This window comes from Rhagoletis pomonella, unplaced genomic scaffold (genome assembly GCF_013731165.1).
Source record: "Rhagoletis pomonella isolate Grant_MI unplaced genomic scaffold, Rhpom_1.0 Rhpom_scaffold_00005, whole genome shotgun sequence".
Taxonomy (NCBI): Eukaryota; Metazoa; Arthropoda; class Insecta; order Diptera; family Tephritidae; genus Rhagoletis; species Rhagoletis pomonella.
Window position 1 is genome coordinate 33,200,636 of NW_023458559.1, and position 23,691 is coordinate 33,224,326.

The window sequence follows — 23,691 nt, forward strand, 5'->3', positions numbered from 1 at the left end:
GAATTTTTTTTATATTTTTTTTTAATATTTGTATGCCAATTTTTAAGCTTAACTCGTTTTGTCATTGGAGGGGATTCTTTCAAAAAAACATATTTAAGAAACTGTTTTTATTCATTAAAAACCTCCATTTTTGGAGGTATTTTCAAATCGGTCAAGCTCGCTTAAATCTTAATATTTTTCCGAAATATTTTGGTGGACGTCTTAAAATATAATAGATTTTATAATTCCAACGGAAAAACAGTACCGATTTTTTTTGTATGGGGAGTGATGCAGTCTAATGTACATATGTATTTTGTATACACATAGTTATATGTACATGTCTGTTCGCCATACAAATCTACATATCTACTTCTGCAAATAACTCTCACAGCATGCCGTGAATGGCTGTTGTTTTTGTTGTGCGCTAAGTATAAACTTGACTGGATTTGAATTTATTAGTGGTGGTAGTATTGCTGATGTTTTCGAAGTGCATTCACTGAATAGCTTTTAAGTGCATATCTCAACTGATTGGATGCTTAACTGCTTGGCTGCATCGCTACATCCCTGCACCGCTGCAGCTGTGGTAGCTAGTGAGCTCGAATGACCAACGATGAAGCGAACGGAGAAGATGCCAATCAATCATGGAATTCTTGGAAGTTATACGATGTTTCTCAAGCCTTTCGAGAGTATTTGCGTTTGTGCATAGGATAGAGACATAATTGTGCTTTAAGCGCTGCAGGTTCATTGAGGTCGAATATGGTGATTTGAGAAGGAAAGCTGTGGTAGTAATAGTTGGTTCATTAGTGATTTTGACTTTTTGAGTACTGCAAACCACTTTATTTGTCGGTATAGTGGTGCTCAAGAAAAACTTAAGATTTAGATTATAGATTATTAAGGAAATTTCTGTTGTAAAAATGAGTTTCTCAAAAAAGAGATCATGGCAGCGGAAATTTAGAAGTGTAGTATAGGCTAGCTTTCCACAACTGCTTTAATTAGTTATGCTTCCAAAGCCACCATCTGGTTTGAATTCAGTCAGCTTTGCAGACGACGTGGCGACGTACTAGAATAGTGACAGTTTTGCGCAAAAAATGCCAACGTAAAACCATTTCAAGATCCTGGTAGTTAAGCTTGATAGCCACTTTTCCCTTTAGCGCACCCTTCCGGAATCTGTAATCGGCTGATCCAAGCGACATACGGTGGGTAACGACGAAAACTCGATGCTAGCGAGAAAGAGCACAAAATCATGCTACCTAAACGGGAAATCCCCACACAGTTATTTGCTTCAAAATGATCCACCCAACGAGATTGAGGAAGCCTAACTGCCCAGAGAGATCCAAATTCACTCCAGTATAGTTACATTCTAAATGGTGTCACTGCCTTGGCAGCTATCTTATTCCGCAAAAAAGCAAATAAACTGCTTAAAATGCGGTAAAGATCGTTATAGCACTTAATACCTCTTTGCACGCAGCACTAATCCGACGTTTCCGACAGCAGAAATGCAACACCGCTCGATCTCTTCGTCATTCAATAATACAGGGCCATATTGCGCAGAATACTCGTAGCTTTCTCTTTTTTTTAAATTTTTACTCGAGATGTGGGTATCGTTCAGTTCTTTCTTATAGAGAACAAGTGCAGGAGCTCAGACACAATTTGTTGTTCAAAAGGCCACTGGCAGCTGGTAAGTGACAGTTAACAGACAGAGTTCACTAGGTGCCACCCCAAGTGGGCTAACCAGAATGGATTGGTGATTAACCCATCCAAGACAGAACTGGTATTGTTTACAAGGAAAACCAAAATAGCCACTTTTTCTCTGTAGAAATTTATAGAAATAACTCGGAATAATTCTGGACTCCAAGTTTAATTGGAAAAATAATTTAGAGGACGAGAAAAGATATATCTAGCAGTAGACGTGCAAAAGGTCATTTGGAAAGCAATTAGGACTATCACCAACGGCACCAATGGAATGTACGCCTCTGTCATCAGACCAGCTGCAACGTTGGAGACTATAGACAAAGGGTATAATAAGAAAAAGCAAAGACCCGAATGCCTTGGCATATCCGGAGCAGTAAGTAGCGCACCTCAAGGTTGGCATAACATGGTATTTCACCAGAAACCGCTGCAAACTCCGAGTAGCCAATACAAGGAAGGCAACCAATTTCGGGGATACAGCAATTCTGATTGAAATAAAAAGGGGTCGGATCACTGGAATTAAAGCTAAAGTTTGGGACTTCAATACTAAGGTATCTATTAGGTTCCCCGCCGGAAAAGAATGTGATGCAGTACTGCTAGAATATCCATCTACACTGATGGTTCAAAAGTGGAACAAGGAATCGGAGGCGGTCTCCAATCGAACGACCTGCAGATCTACCGATCCTTACATCTGCCGAACGATTGCAGGGTCTTCCAAGTAGATATATACACTACAGAGGGGGCGGCTAGTTTTTTACTTAGTTGAAGAGTTCCAGAAGACACTACCTTTATCTACAGGAAAGGCGATAGGATCTTAAATACTACAATCGGTAATTGTATGGAAATTTCAAACTACGAGCCACATCAACGTCACTCCATGCTGGGTCGCCAAACACAGCGGTATTAAAGGGAATGAGTCGGTTGATGAGATAGCCAGATGCTGCTCAGAGACAAAAAGTTGAAGCGGATAGCTTCGTACTACCACCGTTTAGTGATTACGTTGAGAAAATTGATGAACACAGTGTCCGCCACTAATGACCTGAGGAGACAATGGGATCACAAGATTATTATGGCTACGGCTTAGTAGGAAAAAGACGAATTACGTACTGAAGCTCAAAAGGACTTTAGTAAGAGGACACTGTGCTATAGCAAAAAATGCTTCAACGATTGCAAATAAAAATCAGTACGCTCTGCATAAGCTGCTGTGATGAGGATGAGCAAGAGTCAATTGATCACTTTGTGTGTCGATGTCCAGGTCTACAGACGAAGCGCCTCAAGCATTTGGGTTCACGTTTCTTCAACGATGTGGGCTAGATAGCGGAGGTGGAACTGTTGTACTCACAATGGAGAATACTGCCCCGAGTGAAATTTATTTATTATTCCAGAGACGCGCTCCTAACCTTACCTAACCTACAACGAAAATATTACCACTTCTTTCTATATTTTTGGGAAAAGGTGAAAGATCGAGAGCTGTGGACTTTGTAGTATTATTTTGTGCAAGTAGTCAACCAACCTAATGCAGCGTTACCAAACTCGAATCGGAAATATTTTCCTCTCTCACTTAAACTCATTTGGTTAGGCAGCTTAAATTTTCAAAGCCTTTAAAAAATGTATTGCAAAATTATATATGCAAGCTAGAACTTTAACTTGCCAAACCCCGTAGATGAGATCAAAGTAGGCAATAAGGCCCCTAATAAAATATTCAATTACGTTCATTTCTCATTTCTCGCCTACGGAAACATAAAATGTAATAAAACCGCAAACAACACCAAAAATCAATTTGCGCGACGAAACTTCACCGCAAAAACAGAACAGCCAACTTAGCAAAACCACAAATTCGTAGCAGTTTAACAACTTTAGCGCCGACACAATTTATAGATGCCGACAGAAAAAATATATCTCGTTTTTACGTGAGAGCATAGCAATTTGAACTTGTGGTTACGTCGCATACCATACAGAAATACGCACACACACACACATACAAACACAACCCACCGCTAGCTACTTGGCACAGCAACCATAGACAAACTTCATTGAAATAAACTTTGCGGCGATTGCTTTATAAATGCAATTGACCAAGTTTAGGAACAAATTCGCAAAGCTATTCAATTATTTTCGACGCTTTTATTGCAATTGAATGGTTATTTGAATATGTGAATATTTGATTGTGTGTGTTTTGTATGTGTATGTACTTCTATTGATCTTTCCTTTATTTGCAGTTCACTGAACCCAAATTCATAGCGCATTATTTTCGACTACTTAAATGCAAATGTGTGCTATAAAGTGAGTCGAGTAAAATGCTAAGCGATTTAAGAGTTTCAGTTTCAGATTCAATAAATTTTTTCTGATTTATTTCTATGCACATATGTATGTATGTACCGAGACGAATAAAAGTATTTGCACAGTGAATTTTTCGCAATAGATGCAATGTTATTTATTCTAATTTATTTTCGAAATTTTTTTTATTAAGATATAGTTCATACTACAACAAAAAATATAAGAATAAAATCTCTCAACTTTGTGCAAATCTCAGGAAAATTCAATAAATTTGGATACTAGTTTTGGAAATTATTTTTGTGGAAGGTGTTGCCCATGCGTGAAAAAAATTGCTAAAAAATCAACACGACTTTCTATAACTTCATACTTGCAGTTCTTTATATTAAAATTGAATTCGCTATAAAACTACATACTTAGAATTTTTCTAAGGAATCTAAAAAAATAGAAAGTGGAAATTAGTATGCAAATTTATTGAATGTTGCTTAGTTTTGCGTAAAGATTAGAGATTTTATTGTTAAGTTTTTTGGTGTGGTCTGGACTATATTTTTATAAAAAATATCTAAAGTAAATTAGAATAAAAAAACTTTGCATATATTTCGAAAAATTCACCGATCAAATAATTCACCGTTCAAATAATTTTGTTCGTCACTGTATGTACATGTATGTATGCATACTCACATGATTGCACACCCATCTACGAGCCATTGCAAAAGGAAATCTCATCGAATGGCAGCCAAATTAAAAAGACAGCAAATCAATATTGAGTGACAGCGACGCCAAGCCCCCGCATGCTGCTTCGCTTACAATCCGATAGCTAATTTATCTACATTTACGTCTACATGGCGTATGAGTGACATAAGACACATCAAAGTGTGGCATGTAAAACAAACAATTGCCGATGACTGAATTGTGAGCTCAAGCGGTAATACTAATTTTCGAACAAGATTTTAGCTGTGCAAGTAGACATTGTAGCAGTGACTACATTTACTCACTTCATAAAATTTTTTTCTTCTAACATTTTTGCTGACCCCTGCTGATGAGCTTGCGATATTAAAAAATTTTACTACTAACCGCCAAGCGTTCACAATTTGTGTAGGTCGCTCTTCAAAACTCCCGCTGATTTGTATATTTAATGTATGTAAGTATGTTAATATTATACATACAAATCTATTTATGCGCTGTTCATGCTTTTGGGCCTATTTGGCTCTCAGGCTGTCCAGCGTGCTGTGTTTATTTTCTATTGTCCAGCCAATGAGTCTGCAGTGTATATTCTAGCGAATGAGTGACGCATAATTTGTTTACGGTCAGCATTAATTTGAGCAGATGTGTGCATACTTGAACAAATATTTGTGTATGTTGGACCATATGCGTGAATGGGAATGCGTGCCGAGTGCTGACTGCCAGACAAATTCTAGTTAAATTGTCCATGACTTACTTATTTTTTTAAATAATCACTTAGACCGCAGTGGGCACTTTTTTACTAAATAAATGGTCACTGGATAACTTACATACAAATATTTATTTATTTTCTCGTGGATTAGGATTGTAAAATGTGAGCTTAATAATGAACAAAGTTGATTTTCTGAAATATATTTTAAATTATCAATTTTAGGCTTATTTTTCAATGAAAGTGAGAGTGCCTTCTAGATTGCCTTTATAGTTGGGGATGTGGTAGCGTCAACGTGAGCGTTTTGCACAAGTTTGGAGTTCCAGATTAGGCTTTACTTTAAAAATTACTACGGTGTGGTGGCGTCACTTGAAGTTATATTTCTCATACCGATAAAAGTTACTCCCTTTTTACATGCCTTTACCGATAGTTTTATTGAAAAAGCCTGCACATCCCCTGTGTAAACGCTGAGAGTTCCCAAGACCACTAGCCTATTCTAAATTTACCCTTCTTTATTTATTACGGGATAACGAAATTTAAAATCTTCAAAATTAGCGTAATTCAGTTTTGTAAATTTTATATTAATTTCCTTAGGGCTATAAGGTTTTTTTCTTAGCAACTTGCTAAATTTGCCTCGGTCTGTTTCCTTTTAGCTCCTTTAGAATACTTTCCCTGGCTTTTGCTCCTCCTGGTTTCGTATAATAAAGCCTTTTATAATAACGCACTGGAGTAGGCATTTACCCATCCTGCTCATGTCTCTGATGCCTAACTGTACACTGTGAGCTTTGGCATTACATTTTATAGATCACTAATAATATTTTTCCGGGAGTACTCAACAAGATGCTATATATCAAAGAGTGGCACGGTGGTAGACCGCAGCAAAACCGTAGTCTACGAATCTATCACAAACGTTCAGCGTCGTCTATATTGTGGCACCCTCATCCTGCTGTTTCTATCATTGCTTTATTTAATAAGTGAGCTTTTGGTCTACCACACGTTGGTTGAAACTCTTTATACATATTTCTTAAACAGTTTTCCGCATAGACATGTCTGCCTTCTTTTAACTCCCTACTGTTCGTTTTTCTCCTACTCGACATTCCTCTTCTCTCAGCACATTAGTCAGCTCATTTGCTATCTCAACAATATCTCTAATCTACTTTAAGTGTTTTGTTTCAAAATAAATCGCTTTAATCTTCTCCATTTGCTCGCTGTTCATTTGCAAAATTTCAAATATTTTTTGAGCTCAATGATGTAAACGAAAAAAAAAAAACAAATAAGCGGTCATTATTGTTGTTATCAGAGCAAAAGTTTATGAGGTGTTTGTTTATATTTTTTCTAATGTGGCCGGTGTTGCATGCAGCTGGCCAATTAGGTATGCCGTTGTTGCGGCCACGAATATACTCATATTTTTGTGTGCGCTTTTATTTGGCACTCATTTTCAATTGAGGTCATTTATGGCATTTTGAAGTAGCGTCTGTTCACCTTGTAGTTGAGGCTTTTTTTTGGCTTTTGCTGGTTTAGAACTTGAACAAGAAATTTATGGCACCAAAAAGTAAATGAAAATGAAAATTCTGATAAGGAAACATAGAAAGAATTTTGCAAAGACGTCTATTTTGTGGAAAGAAATTATATCCAAGTATAAATGAAATTAAAATGAGACATTTTTGGGTATTAGGCAAGTACTATGATTGATCTGACTATAACAAATGCAATTTTGGATGACTAAATCAAATGATCGACGTTCAAGGAAAGTACATATTTTTCTGATCATCAATTTAGTTAAGTTTTCTTTTCATTGATTAAAGGTTGAAGTCCAAGACTAGAGCTAAAGATTAACTGAGTAATATAATGCAGCCCTACATGTGAATGCTAGGTTTATTTATAGAAGCATTGAAAGCGAATTCGAACTTAAGTACATATAAATTCTGGTCCAGGTATAGAAAATGTACCCAATTTATAATAATTTGCAAGAGACCAGTGAGCCCGATTTTAGAATTTTTGTTTGTTTGTTTTAAAGTTTTTAGTGCAAAGTGCAGAAAAAGTTGAAAAAGTATCAGTTCTGAAGAAAATTGGTTCTGCTGTTCCAGTTAATAAATGTTACATAACAAACAATAGTTGAAACCAATTTTAAGGTTAAAACGAAAAAAAAAAAACAAAAAATGCTCTAAAAAGATGTTCACCAAAATATTTTATTTTGTTCTTATACAAATTTTGGGTATGCAGTTTCATAGATCATTAATAATATAACAAACGCTTTTAGTTCCCATTTAGCATGCAGATGTGCTCGAAATGTTGCGAAAAAAATATTAAAAAACAAGTAAGTCTAAGTTCGGGCGGAGCCGAACATTAAATACCCGGCGCAAGTATTAAATATATGTTGTTTTTTCACCTTTCCGAAACCTTCCGCTAGATGGTAAGCCGGGGTGTATAAATTTTGAGTAAATTAGCGTCCTTCAATTTCGAAATATTGAAGTTTCAAGCATTTCTGAAATTTACCGTTATATGAGAAGCGGCCGTTATTTTAATCCGATTTCAAAATTTTCAACGTTTTGCGTTTATATGGCAAGCACAATAACCACACCGAGTTTGGTACAAATTGGTAGAACGGTTACCGATATACATATATGTGATCATAAGTGGGCGGTGCCACGCCCATTTTCCAAAATTTTACCATAAACGTATTTCTTGGTAAAGAATTGTTGCAAGCATCAATTTTGAATAAATTAGCTTCAATATTTACTGATTTATCGAAGATTTTGTATTTCTCTAAATTACCGTTATATGGGATGTGGGCGTAGTTATTGTCCGATTCTAAAAAGTTTCGCCGATTTTTTATGCTGTACCAAGGCCAACAACTGCGCCAAATTTGGAAGAAATTGGTGCAGCGGTTACCAAGATATACACATGTAACCATAAGTGGGCGTGGCTACGCCCATTTTCCAAAAATTTATAATATTCTTATTTTTCGTCTAAAACTTATTATAAATATAAATTTTGAGTGAATAATCTCCTGTAGTTATTAAAATATCGCAGTTTTCGTATTTCTGAAAATTACCGTTATGTGGGAAGTAGGCGTGGTTATTGAGCGATTTTAATAATTTTCGGCCATTTGGTATGTTATGCGAAGGCCAACAACTGTGCCAAGCTTGGAAGAAATTGGTGCAGAGGTTACCAAGATATACACATGTAACCATAAGTGGGCGTGGCTACGCCCATTTTCCAAAAATTTATAATATTCTTATTTTTCTTCTAAAAATTATTGTAAATATCAATTTTGAGTGAATTATCTTCAGTAGTTACTAAAATATCGCAGTTTTCGTATTTCTGGAAATTACCGTTATATGGGAAGTGGGCGTGGTTAAAGTCCGATTTCGCCCATTTTCAATACCAACCTACCCTGGATTAAGGGAAACCTACGTACCAAATTTCGTTGAGATATCTCAATTTTTGCTCGAGTTATCGTGTACACGGGCAGACGGACAGACGGACGGACAGACAGACATGGCTTAATCGATTTCTTTTTTCATCCTGTTCATTTATGTATACATTTGTCTATATCTATCTCGATTCGTTTTGGCTGTTACAAACAACCGTTATGTGAACAAAATTAATATACCCTTGTGCACAAGTGCGCTCGGGTATAATTAACGCGACCTCTTAGCCACCTGCAAATTACACGTTATTATGCTAAAATCTAATGATCTATAAAACTGCATAACCAACATTTTCCTTGAGCCTCAAAAAAGTGAAAATTATTTGTATAACATTTAAAATTTTTCTTATGAATTCTTTTTTTTCATTTTGGGGGAATCCTAAAATTGCTTTCAACTATTTGTGTTATAAAACATTTATTAACTGGAACGGGAGAATCGATTTTATTCCACTTTTCTACTTTTTCTCCGCTTTGCACTAAAAAAATTCAATACAAACAAACAAGAATTAAAAAATCGGGCTTAACTGATCTCTTGCAAATTTTATTAGCTTTCATTAAAAAAACAAGTAAGAAAGTCTAAGTTCGGGCGGAGCCGAACATTAAATACTCGGCGCAAGTATTAAATATATGTTTTCCTCCTTTCCGAAAGCTACCGCTACATGATAAGCCGGGGTGTATACATTTTAAGTAAATTAGCGTCCTTAAATTTCGAAATATTGAAATTTCAAGCATTTCTGAAATTTACCGTTATATGAAAAGAGGCCTCAATTTTAGTCCGATTTCAACAATTTTCAACGGTTTGCTTTTATGTGGCAAGCACAATAACCATACCGAGCTTGGTACAAATTGCTAGAACGGTTAGCGAGATACATACATATATGTGATCACAAGTGGGCGGTGCTACGCCCATTTTCCAAAATTTTGTCATAAACGTATTTCTTGGTAAAGAATTGTTGCAACCATCAATTTTGAATAAATTAGCTTCAATATTTACTGATTTATCGAAGATTTTGCATTTCTCGAAATTACCGTTATATGGGATGTGGGCGTGGTTATTGTCCGATTTTAGAAATTTTCGGCCGTTTGGTATGCTGTACCAGGACCAACAACTGTGCCAAGTTTGGAAGAAATTGGTGTAGCGGTTACCAAGATATACACATGTAACCATAAGTGGGCGTGGCTACGCCCATTTGCCAAAATTTTGTAATATTCTTATTTTTCGTCTAAAACTCATTGCAAGTATCAATTTTGAGCAAATTATCTTCAGCAGTTACTAAAAGATCGCAGTTTTCGTTTTTCTGAAAATTACCGTTATATGGGAGGTAGGCGTGGTTATTGTCCGATTTTTAAACTTTTCAGCCATTTAGTATGCTGTACTAAGGCCAACAACTGTGCCAAGTTTGGAAGAAATTGGTGCAGCGGTTACCAAGATATACACATGTAACCATAAGTGGGCGTGGCTACGCCCATTTTCCAAAAATTTATAATATTCATGTTTTTCGTCTGAGACTCATTGTAAGTATCAATTTTGAGTGAATTATCTTCAGTAGTTACTAAAATATCGCAGTTTTCGTATTTTTTAAAATTACCGTTATATGGGAGGTAGGCGTGGTTATTGTCCGATTTCGCCCATTTTCAATACCATCCGTCCTACGCCCAAAATAAGTTCACGTACCAAGTTTCGTTAAGATATCTTAATTTTTACTCGAGTTATCGTGTGCACAGACGGACAGACGGACGGACGGACGGACGGACGGACGGACGGACGGACAGACAGTCACCGCTTAATCGATTTCTCTTTTCATTCTGATCATTTATGTATACATTTGTCTATATCTATCTCGATTCGTTTTGCCTGTTACAAACAACCGTTATGTGAACAAAGTTATAATACCCTTGTGCACAAGTGCGCTCGGGTATAAAAAGTTATCACAATTGAGTGAAAGACTCCAGTTTCTCTCAAAAATTCGAAGAGCCGCCTGAGCAGATGTTTTCGTTATCCATTATAAAAAGGCACCCGCTTACCAAATTTCAGTCTGATATCTCTAAAACTCTTTTATGAGTCTATCTCTCCCTCTTTTCGTACTTACCAATTAACGGAACATATTTATAATACCATTTCATGTTCATGAAAGGTATAAACATTTCGAATGCACATGCACGAAATTTCCTTTAACTGAAATACTTAAAAGCGTAAACATTTCCACACTCAAGCGCATTGTATTCCAGACGACGCATTTCTACACATGCCTGCACGCACAACCAAACATCAACATCAATATACACGGTTTTTTTGCACAGCTTCATAGTTGAATAGCTTTTAGAAAGTGCTGAGCAGTGACATTTAACACCAGCTGTCAGAACGCGTCATTGCAATGTTCTCACTTTTGCCGCTTTTATTAGAAAACTCTTACGTACATGTGTGTATGAGCATATGTATGTATATGTGTGGGGATTTAGAAACGCCAAGGCTAAGCTGGTGTGCGAGGAGAAAAAAGGCGCCAGCCACCAATGTTGTGCGTAGCTTCATTTTTTTAGCACAATTTCTTTTTTTCGATTTTTCGTTCATTCTTATTTTTTACTCTTTCGCTATCAAGTGTACTTAAAGTTTGTTTTTATAAAAAAAACACAGCGTCTAAACCTCAAAGGAAAGTGAGAAAAGTTTAGTGCGAAAAGTCAAGAGAAAAGCAAGAAAAAAATATTAGAGAGGATGAATTTTTTTCTTATCTTGTGGGAATTTAGTTGTGGTGGGCAAAAATGTTATGCCATGAATGCTTTCACTTACACGCAAGTGGCTTTGAGCTAGACTAAGAAGCTGAGTCAGTAGAATTACGAGAATGCTTGTGAGTGGATTTTGAAGATTTTGCAAAATTTTATTTTTCCTAAATATTATGTGGCGAGCTTCTTGATGATACAAACATTCAAAGTCAAGGCACAATATGCGTAAAGTAATCTTTGTTAAAAATTACTTTTGAAAATGGTTTTTTATCACAACCAGATTTTCAATATTTTGTTATTTTTGCCAGATACTAAGATGAGAAATTTTAGGGTAATGAAGTTGTAGGGTATGTATAGCGACGGCTGAGTGGAAGGTCGACCTATCTCGGCAGCCCGTTCGATAACGCCCTTTCTTAGAAAAATTTTCAAAAACGCCCTATCTCAGAATTTGGTTGAAGAACGTCGTATTTTGAGAAATGAAGTTCACTTGCAAGAAAAATACAGCGTCCTCCCGACGAAATTCTTAGCCAAATTGGAGTTTCTGGATATGTATATTTGTATATTTAGTGACAGTTTTCCCAGAGTTCACGCCTTATTCAAAATAAGTTTTAATTGATTTGCGTCCTAATTATGAAACGGTCTCCCATGCAAGACACACTCAAGCTGTGAACCCTTTTTTAGACCTTAAAATCAGTTCGTGCTAAAGCTTGGTTCCAGCCCTCAATAAAAATCTCAAAAAATATTTTCCATTATTGCTGCCATTTGAAAAAGTACTTTGCCGTTGCTGTAAATTTTCTTGAAGAAATAAATACACGAGCGTTTTATTTCTGAAATGCTGCGAACTGATTTAGGAAATTTTGATAGAAGAAAATTTTGGTTTAATTTCTTGAGCCGAATTTTCAGAAAATTTCAGTTTTTCATGAGAGCTACTATTTAGATTCAAGATCATCAAAATCCAAATCAATTCAAAGAGTTTGCCTAGCTTTTCAGCCCTACGTATAGCAAGAGCCGGGTAATGAAGGTAGAGATGTGATGTAAGTTCCTCCTCTCTTGCATCCCATCGGTTTCTACAGAAATTACAACAATATCAGACTAGCTACATTTTCAAGTTTTTTTCTCAAGTTTCCAAACTCTCCATGTTACAAAATTATGTGCAGAAAAAATTGTGCATGAAGAATATACTGTTGCCAAAAGTGTAACCTATTCTCCATTAATTCAAAAAATCTCCAACAAGAAACAGTTCCTGAGAAACAACTGTTGCCATAAATAAAAAAAAAACTGTTTTCCATAAATAAAAAAATCCTCAAACTCTCCACTTCTAAAAAACCTTATTAGATAAAAAACTTGTGTTAATGCACACATTTATGAACTTATTATAAACTAGCAAATACTCGGGTGCTTTATTGCTTCTTAAACATATTTTGTGATGTTTGATATAAGTATTGTAATATTCCATTTATTTTATCAATTAAAATTTTCAAACAGGTGGCAACGCTCCTCAAAAACATTTTCGGCAATAAACGTTCCTAAACCTCTTCAGTTTGATACCCATATTTTAATATTTCATTTATGTTATCAATTAAATTAAATTAAAATGTTCAAACAGGTGGCAACCCTCAAAAAATATTTTCGGCTGTAAGCCTTCTCTAAACCGCTTTCATTTAACGGCCAGACTGCAATATTTTCGTTTCCTTATCAATTTACTGAAACTGCAATTTTCGAACAGGTGGCAACTCTATAATTTTTTCCTTTCTATATTTTAAGTTGGCCCTCTAGCAATACATCAGTTGAAACTGCATTCAATTCCATGCATTCCGACAGACAAAAATTCTAACAATTTTTGATTTGGCCTCTGTTGTTCTAATTAAGATCCCCCACACTAATTATTCTTTAATATCTATAATGTAAAGACATCGGCCTGTTACAATTTTATCATTTTTTTTCTACACCACTTAAGCACAAAAATGGAAATGATTTCCAATTTTTCGATCAAGTCGCCAAACTCTAAATTTTATAGATTTGCATACAAATGTAAATGAGTCATATTTCTGCAATTATATTTAATTAAGTCTTAGCAAGATTTTGCTATTTTTGAAAAATTTCTAAATTCTGATTTTCAATAAAATTTATTAAATAAAAAATCTTGTTGAGAAAATCCACAAACTGCAAACGATCCATCCTTCTCATGACGCGTCTAATGCGTGACCATTGAATATTCCGTATGACCGTACTTTCTGTAGGCCTACTCTCAGTTTTCGGTCACTAGGACTCAGTACCTAACTGAGAAACTAAAGACTTAAGACTTTTAAAATATGAATTGAATCAAAGAGCTTCATTTAGCCAGTATTATGTGCTGCTTTCCGAAAGCTACGGAGGTACATACAAACTTTTTCACATCTCCTAAAAAGGCGGTAATTCTATAGGTGGAAACTCATAAAAATTACCGAAAAAAACTTTGCAAAATACAGAAAAAGTGAAAGTAGTTTTTTCGCAATTCTTATGCAGTGTAAAATAGTTTTCTCTTATACACTTTTAAAGTGTTCCCACGACCTACTATCTTTCCACATATTGTTCTGCAAAATTTCAGAAATCTGCATTCCATTGTTTCAGTTAACAGCTTCCAACAGTATTTCACTGAAGTATACTCACATATACATTAGGATGAAGCGAAAAAAATTTAAATTTTGATTTCGGAATTCGGAATTCGAATAGTGCGGAAAAGTTGCGTAACATGATCACATTGAACCGTGCTAAACCGTTTTTCGATTAGATAATATTTACGGTCGCCCCAAGTGTCTTAAACTTTTGAAAAATCACTCAAATAATTGTAATTATTCCTTTATACTTAATTAAAAAGACTTTCTAGAAAGCGAGTATGCAGGTTTGTAGCTCATGAAATTTTAGTATAATAAAGTGCAAGTTTTGAAATTCTAAAAATTTCTGTTGATCACAAATTTGTGCTTGTTTCGTTCCACGGATGCCACTATCCTATTCGTATGTAAAATTGCTCGCTGATTCCGAAAATTGAGTTAATTTTTTTTATCTATGAATCGTTTTCAATATATTTCTAATTTGCTTCACTTATTTACGTACATCTTACGAATCAATTGGACAATCCTCATAGAGGATACGGCAACTGAAAGCTTGTAAAATTCTCCATAAACATAAATTCACTTAACGTTGGGCCTGATAGTTTCTGAGAAATTAATTAAGCATTCCAATTTTTTATTTATTTTTTTTTTCATGATAAATTCAAACTTTAATAGCGGAAAAATAAAAAATAAAGAAATTTTCGGTAAATGCTGTGCTTTTGTATGAAAGCCTGTTACTTTTCAAAAAAAAAAGAATTAGGAAAATCGATTGATAAATAAAAAATTAAAGATTGGTCAAATAAAAATGTGCAAGATTTTTTATTTTAAGAAAAGTGAACACTAAACAGGAACGAGTATATATTGCGCAATATTCTTTCAGAGTAATTTTTCATACAAAAAATGTATGCGCATTTTCATTTGTCCACTAATTCCTTTTTGATTTATACATCGATTCTCTTCACTAATAGCTTGATTTTTTTGCAACAGATCAGGCTTGAACACAAGTAAAAAAACATTACACAGAATCTCTTATTTTTTTAGTTTCCCCTGTTTAAATTTGATTTTTTTTTTTAATTACTTCATCAAAAAACAAAAAATCCGAAATAATTAATTACTTTCTCAGAAACTACCAGGCCTATCGAAAATTGATGTACGCACGGATTATGGAGAATTTTATTAGCTTTAATTTGCCACATTTCGTATTAAGATTTTCGTAAGATATATCTACGTGATTAAGTGGAACCACTTTTTTTTAGCTGAGTAACGGTAAGTTGTAAATATCTAGGAAATTTTACTCGATTTTCGAAATTAGCGAGCAAATATATCGTCACTACACACGAATAAAGGCGCGCTAGTGTTTTGACGGCGAAAAAACGCACGTAAAAAAATTGTGCGAAAAAAGATGCTAATGAAAAACTTCGGCGAAGTATGTTAAGAGTCTTTGACGCTGAATTTTTTTTATGTTTCTTTTTTGCCGTCAACTTTTGAGCTCGCGCTTTTGTTCGTGTCTAGTGACGATATACTATAAAAATTTCGAAATCGAAAAACAGATTTTTTCGCTCCACACTAATATACATACATACATACTTACATACATGAGTAGGTACAATTATGCATTTCACTGTGTTCCATGTCCATTAACGCTAAATAAAAACGCTGCGTATGCTCAAGTTCAGTTTATATATGTACATATATATATATTTTTTTCTTCTACTAGTGGTTCATTCATTTTTAATGGATGCACACTTTCTAGCATGTGCTTTCCAACCACAATAATAAGAATACATTTATGTATGTATGTACTACCCAAAATCAGTTTATGCAGGGAAAACATATCATTAATATCTTGTGCAAAAAATAAATTCAATACATCCCTTCGGCATAGGCGTACACGCACACAACAATTTCATTGGGATTTTGCACAGCTTGGCCCTATTTCGCTTGCTTGGTTCATTGTGCTTATATAACAATGAGCACATACATACATACCTACGGGTTCGAGCATAATGGTTATTGTTTCCTTATTACTAGGAAATGTATGGTCTGTACTTGGTTAAAGCAATATTCGCCAGTAATGGCTGTTTTTGTTTTGTTGCTTTAATTTTAAATTACATGCCATTGTTCGCGTTGTTGGGGGAAAAAGGTCGTTTAGATATTTCACGAAGGTCCAAGTCTTAAAGTAAGTATTAGAGTGTATCTACATACATACATATGTACATACTTATATATGTACGTATGAATTATCTTAAAAATTAATGGATTTTGGGTATGTCCACAGTCATAATAAATTTTTGTTGTTTGAGAACTGTCAGATATTAAAGTTAAAGTTTACTAACCTAAGAATTTCTATCACCGAATATATTTCATAGAACTCGCTCAAACCATGACTCTGCGAATTAAATGTTCTATGAAAAAAGGTCTCGCTCTTTTTTAGTTAAGGTCCCTAAGGGCGTATATGTGTACAAATATTTTATGCTTGTGTAAAAATTTGGGAAATTTTCTGAAGTATTCCGAATTCCAGATGAGAGATTTGTACACAACGCAAATACTAAGTTAAACTAAAATAGCATACGACCAGTATAATAAAAAAATCCTCACTACGACTATGGAGATATATTAGGGGTATTGCGGGGACCACATCGCCGTACTCATGAAACAAATTTCTTTGAAATCATTTGAGAGGTTTCAGAAATCGGTGAAAAATTTTCGTTTAAAAATAAAATACATCTCGGAAATTATGCCATTTATGGGGACAGAAGGTCTACCTTGATAAAGTTTTATAAAAAAAGATTACTTTTGTGTTAAAAATTCTCAACCACAGCGCCAATTATCGGATCATTTACACGCCCAAAAAAATTCATTTAAATCGGTTGGGTGGTTTCATAGATTGTAAAATACTAAACTTATTTCGTTGAAGTTATTATATCATAAAGTAATGTGATGAAATAATGCATTTATTTTTTACAGTATTTATAGTTTGAAAGTTATAAAAAAGAAAAATATGAATGACGTGATGCACGAGTTTCGCTCGCCGCTACTGCATATACCTTACTACTAGGGGTATCGTATTGTATTGTATTGTATTGTAAAGTGTTACCAAAGGCAACTTGAATCGGAAAATGGTAAGATGATGGGTCATATATGTGTGTCCCTTGGTATTAGGCAGTTTGGTGAGAAGGGAGAGAACATAAAATGGAGCACTTATGACTTCTACGTACATATGTATGTACATATATTCATCCAAGATAACCAGATTCGTTGAATCAGCAATGACCTGTGATAGAGCAGAGAGAGAGTCAATTTCAAAATATTTTTAAAAATCTTTGTCTTTCTTTTAAAAATATAAAACAATGTTTATTAGTTTACCAATAAAATAAAAAACCATTGGGTTTTTGTCGTTTTATTTATTTCTTTACATTTACAATTCTTACAGTTTACTTCTAACTAATTATAAGTTTTATTTAAAGAAAACGAATTGTATTAAAATTTTTGTAAAAAAAAAAACCTTCGAAAGTCTTGAAGGATTTGTTTATGTGAAAAAATATAAGCGTGCATATATTGAGATTTTACAGAGCAGCGTTAACCCCATTAAATATTTGGTTGAAGTAAATGTATTTAACCTCAAGAAAAAATTGTATGTTCGTCAGCTAATCAGAAAGAATAAGAAGAACTTTAAAACTAATTTCGAAGATATTTTTAAACTAAATAATTCAAATATTAATTGTAGCGTAGATTATGTGCTTAAAATCGTTTGAATTAAAATACAAAACTGTAGTTTGAGATTTATAAATAATGCTTATATCGAGCCCTAACCACCAAAACAACGTAAGCGAAATTTTTTTGGCGGTTAGCGCTCGATATGTAAATTCAATTAACTATACGTTATCAATTATTACATTTTTTGTAATTTTTAAATTTTGAAATACTTTTTATCACACACAACTCTAAGCTAAAAGTAGTTCTAATATTTTTTCTTTTTATATGAAATCTAACACCGTAACAGATAAATTCGATTGGCTCATTACAGAGTAATAATTTTATTTTATTTGCTTGTATACTAAGTAATTTGAAAAAATTATTATTAACTTTTTTATTTATTTTGCTTAAATTTTTGGTATTTTTCCAAGTTCTTATAAACGAGAAGATTCTATGCATAAGGAGCTACGGAGATTTTTCGTTATTACTTTAAACTAGTTTTTCATTGTTTTTATTTTATTTTCTTAAAATTAATAAGCAAACATATAACGAATTACAAAAAAGATTTAATTTTTTTCTATACCTGTATATCTAATACATATATGTATAAAGTTTTCTCATATGCCATGCTCAAACAACACATCAGCTTCAAAAGACTTGGGCCAAGATGCAGAAATAGTGACGACACTCCGAAAAAAAGCTGAAATGTATAAACAAGCTTTAAAAGCTGGCCGAAACTTTTAAGCTATAAAATTATTACAATCCTCTCTCAGATTTGTATGAGTAGCAGTCAGATGTGGCGAAGGAAAAAAGTGAGAGCTAGCTAGTGGAAAGCTCCTGACCTGGCTTGAATAGCAAAATTCAAAAGAAAACTTTGTTAGCTAATATATTTATGTTAGCTAAGTCTTTCACACGAAGTAATTTATTTGCTTAAATTTCTTGTTTAATGATACGCGCCTAAAGAGGCTTAATTAAAGTGAGTGGTGGAGCATCTCAATTAAAAAAGTTCGTATTATACCAAGCTTAAAGATGGCTAGCTTTATAGAGAGCTTATAAAGTTTTCAATTTAGTTTTGTTCTCCGAAAAAGAAAACCCTACTACTGAGAATCTTAACTTTTACCCTGTTTTAATATCAGAAAAGCTTAATCGTCAATGGAAATTTTCAATGCCAATTTCTAGACCTAATTCGGTTTTACTGATTTAGCCTTTCGAAATATGAAAAAACGAACACTACCTCAGAGCATACAAAATTTACCAAACCTTTTTTAAATAAGATACAAAACAATGGAAAATGGAGATTTTTGGAGACCGAAGCTTTTTAGCAATTTTTGTGTGAAACAATTTTCAAGCCTTACTGGTACAAAAGAAGATTACAAAATCCAGAAAATTTTTAAGATAGTTTTGAAAGGTGGTTTTAAATACCTTAAAGCTCAAAAGTGGGCAAATGAAGGTTATGAGTTATACTAATATATACTTTATATGTACATTACATAAATTTTAGAAAGCCGGAAAATGTTTGAAATTTTTAAAAAATCCGAAAGCTAATAAAGACTAAAATTTTATATGGTTTAAAAGATATATATTTAGGTAAATAAAAGCTCAAAAACTTTAAAAATCCCACTTAAGGCCTATTCTAATATCTAACACGATTTTCATATTTGCTTGAAACTTTAGTACTGCTCTGTCCAGAGAGAGAGAGCTTAGAAGCAGTCAAAGAGAGCTTTTGTTTTCCACGAGTCCTAATAAAATCTATAAAATTATTTAAAAATATCCTCTTGAGGTAGAGAATGTTCTGAAACAAGAAATGAGTTTAAAAAACATACGCGAACTTGATTATCTTAAAGATTTCATTTCTCAAATGTAAAGGTCAAAAATGTTTTATAAATCGTTTTGGAACAAAAAAAAAAAAAATGAAAAATTATGAAGACCAAAATTTATCTGGGGTCGGATTTTATTGGCTTTATCTGGACGTCACTGTACTATATACGTACGTACATAGACATGTGATGATAAAAAACGTACCTAAAAGTTCAAAACATGGAAATATGACGATTTTAGAAACTACGCTTACAAGTTTTCACTAGGCTAGAAAAATACTTTACTATCCTAGAGAATTTTAAAAGCTTCTCAACTGGTCGTTACTGTTCCAAAAAAAAGGAACAAGATTTTAGTTTCCAGAACAAGCGTAAGAAACATACACACATTTCATTACCAGCGGAACTTTGAAAGCTCATAAAGCTTTCTAGAACTTTTGTGTACGAAGTAAATAGATAAAGAATTATGGTTCAAACTTACTACGTAGTTAGAGCGCAGAATAGCCCTCGGGTAAAACCCGTTAAAGCAAATTATAGATTCTGTATTATTCCGAACAGAGAAAAAGCTCTTTCAGGTCTTCACTACACTATATATGTATGTTGACTAGTGAAGCCGTACACGAACTTCCATAGGGTATTAGCTTTCTGCTCATCATTAGAATACATATGTAGTATGTATATGCGCACAGCGTTAAAACTTTCTACGGTCATGACGATACGAGAAGGATGATAATAGACTGAGCTTTTGGGAAAAACTTCCTTCGTACTGGTCTATGTGAAATTTAATACATTTATACTATTTATACAACGTTTATACAACGTTTCCCTAATTCATCTAATTCTTAACCGACTTCACAAAAAAGAGAAGGTTGTCAATTCGTCAGTTTTTTTTAAGTATGTTACCTCATAACTTTGGACTGCGTTAACCGATTTATATAATTCTTTTTTTTTTTACGGAAAGGTGTTAGCTCACAGGTTGTTTAAATCAGGTTATTGTATATGGGAATTGAAATCGGTTTGGTTTTTTGCTTAAAAATTACTAGATAGCTATTGAAAATGCCAAAGGCCGTCTTTTCCTTTGTAATATGCTTTAGTAATTTTTATTTTAAGTCAAAATCTGGTTTATTTTGTAAGATAATGAGATTGCTTTGAAATTTTTTCTACCAAAGAATTCTAATCTTATCATTTCTGTAATATTTTTTTAAGTACGTCACGCAATGTCGCAGTAAAAAATTGCAATTCCTAAATCCCATTTATTTTTTTTTTGCAAAAAGAGTTTCAGTTCCTAATATTTCTAGTCCAGTTTCTCCTTTCAGTCTTCCAAAAGCTGTAAAACCAAACAATTTTCTGCTATTTTTTAAAAGTGTTGGATGAAACTTTCATCACTATTATTAAGTATGTGTGAACATTTGGTAACTACTATCGATAGTGTGTGTTCTCCCTATACACACCCTAATGATCTCATTTTACTCCTACACAGTGTAGAATTTTTTTTTTACTTTTTTCAGATTCACTCAGTAAAAAATTCAATTACAAGACTTTACAATTTTCTTGTTTTTATGGCCTTTTCGCAATGCCTTGTTTTCAGTTATCGTTTTCACTCTACCAATAGCTAAAAATCCTTTATTTCCAATACTTTGTTGTAAGATTTTCTAAGCTTCTTTGACCTCCAAACATACCTCAATTATTCTTTACTAGCCCGGCCCTGGAACTAACGCGACCATACTGTTCTCACATCCAAACTCTCTTGCTGTCCCTACGTTTTCCTTGACACATGTATCTCATATCAATTTCTCGCTGCCAAACGGTCTTGCTGACACTCATCTCCTTGCCACATAGACGATCGTCTCTACTGGCGTGCGACCACCCATAGCCAAGTCTTATAAATCTGTGTGCAATACTGGCATTTTACTATTAATCTCAACAACATCTGGTTGCGCAGACCGCTCATCAGCTGTCATCTGTCCCAACTTAACTCCTGCGGATGATATGTCAGGCAACAAAAGCACTGTGGCATTTGTGCCCGTCACAACGCTGCCAACCGAGTTGTGTGTGATGACGGGAGCATGCACCGCCGACAAAAAGCTTGACTGTGGATCCGTGCTAGCAATAAACTGGTTCGCAGACACGCTAGTGCCAGTTGTCGTTGTAGTACCGGTAGTTGTTGTCGTCGCCGCTGCAGCATTATTCTTCGCATTGGTTGCATTATGATTGCGCGTCGCAAGCGCCTTCTGCTTTTGTTTTGCCTTCTTTGGCGAGAACAACCGATCCGATTGACGATTTTTGCCAAATTTGGGGAAGAAACTATTTTCCAGTTGTAGTTGCGCATTGACGTCCTTGCGGGCGGCGCATGTGCATGCCTTCAGGAAGCTCTTCTTGAAATTGTCACTCAAAAAGGCGTAGAGTATGGGATTCATTGCGGAATTCGAGTAGCCTAGACAGCCGGCCAGCAGGAAGATAGTGATCTCAAGTCTCGATGCGCATTTGCTTGGCGACGAATTGATGAGCGCCACCTGTGATATCCAATAGGGTAGCCAACACAGTATGTATACTGTAATCACTGTTAGCACCAGTTTGGTCACCTTGCGGTGAGAGCGCTTCTTCTCTTTGGACTTTTGCTTTGGACCCACTGTATGCAATTTGCGTATGACCAGAAAATAGAAGATTAGAATGAAGGTAAGCGGTGTGGCAAAGCCCAATGTCAGTGTGTACAGTATAAATGTGGTACCCGATTGTGTATTTTGTGCTTCGGGCCACTTGATGTTGCACGACACGTGATCCTCATTCAATTGCACTGTGTTGGCGAATAGTATCACGGGCAACATAAGTAGCACCGACGTCAGCCAAGCAAAACCCGAGACCAGCTCCGATACGAATGGTGTGCGATAGCGTGGCGATGAAATTGGATGACAGACGGCTATATAGCGATCCGCTGACATGATCAACAAGAAGATCGACGATGTGAATTGCGTAATCGATGTGCTCACCATGTAAGCTTTGCAAACGTAATCGCCGAACTGCCAGCTGCCAACTTGCATGGTATACAATAAAATTGGTATGCCAATGAGGAAGCACTCATCAGCTATAGCCAGATTGAGTATGTAAATGTTGGTGACTGTTTGCATTTTCGAAAAACGCAAAACTACATAGATAACGAGCGTATTACCGAAAAGTCCAATGATGCAAACGAAAGCATAAAGTATCATTGTAATAAGATTGGCAATGGCATTTTGTCCATTGTGACATACCAACTCATCTTCGTAGGTCTCGTTGAAGGTCATATTGAAGATAGCGCCATTTACGCGACTAAAGAACTCACTGGGCTCCAATTGAAAGAGATTCAAATTAGGCAGCAGCTGTTCTTGAATATTTGCTAATGCGCGTGCGCGTGCCATAGCCAAACTGGAGCTGATGTGTTCACGTCCACCAGGCGGTTCACCAACGTCGCTGTTGCCGCTTTGTGTGTGTTGTGGCATTAAGCTCGCCAGTAGGCTGATGTAGAATAAATTCGATATGTTGGACTCCATTTGGCTGGACTGATGGCGTCAGTGTTTATAGCTGTGTTTTGAATTCTGCCAAGTTCTTTTAACGTGTGTATACATACAATACTTCGATCTTTGGCGATGATCAAAATTTTATAATATCGAAATCAATATTCCCATGAAATCTGCAAAGAAAATATTCATTAATTTTAATTGCATTAATTAATTAAAAATTTAATAGGAAATGGTTAATGTTTACTAAAAATAAAATTCAGGAACGCCACTCTGTTCAATCTCATCATTACACGTAAACATACAGTGATTTTACTTTTTAGCTAAATCAACAATTTGTACTAAACTTAAAAGCTTTTAATAGAGCGAAGTTAAGTAAGCACGTGGAAGACTGGGAGGCATACAGTCGTTGGAACCTCAATTCTTTCAAGGAGGAGATTAGGAGGTAAACAAGGCGGTAAGTCCTCGAACCAAACGCAGAAACTATTCGTACATTTGTACAGATTTGGTTATTTTCACCGTCACAGAGTGGTGTTGTTTGGAAAGCTTTTACTGAGCTGCTCTCATTCTCGATACAAATTTCTAGACAACACCACCCTGTGACTGCCAAATG

General features: G+C 34.8%; 1 protein-coding gene across 1 annotated transcript; it reads right to left on the reverse strand.

The window, feature by feature from the left end:
- Window positions 1-21,415: 21,415 nt before the first annotated feature.
- LOC118739867 (somatostatin receptor type 5-like) lies at window positions 21,416-23,111 on the reverse strand. Its single transcript, XM_036471363.1, has one exon. The coding sequence runs from the start codon at window positions 23,109-23,111 to the stop codon at window positions 21,465-21,467; it is 1,647 nt and encodes a 548-aa protein (XP_036327256.1). The 3' UTR covers window positions 21,416-21,464.
- Between the last annotated feature and the right edge of the window lie 580 nt (window positions 23,112-23,691).

What these genes read in the sequence shown, in the direction of transcription:
- LOC118739867 (XM_036471363.1), bottom strand. Translation starts at nt 23,111, where the DNA reads ATGGAGTCCAACATATCGAATTTATTCTACATCAGCCTACTGGCGAGC.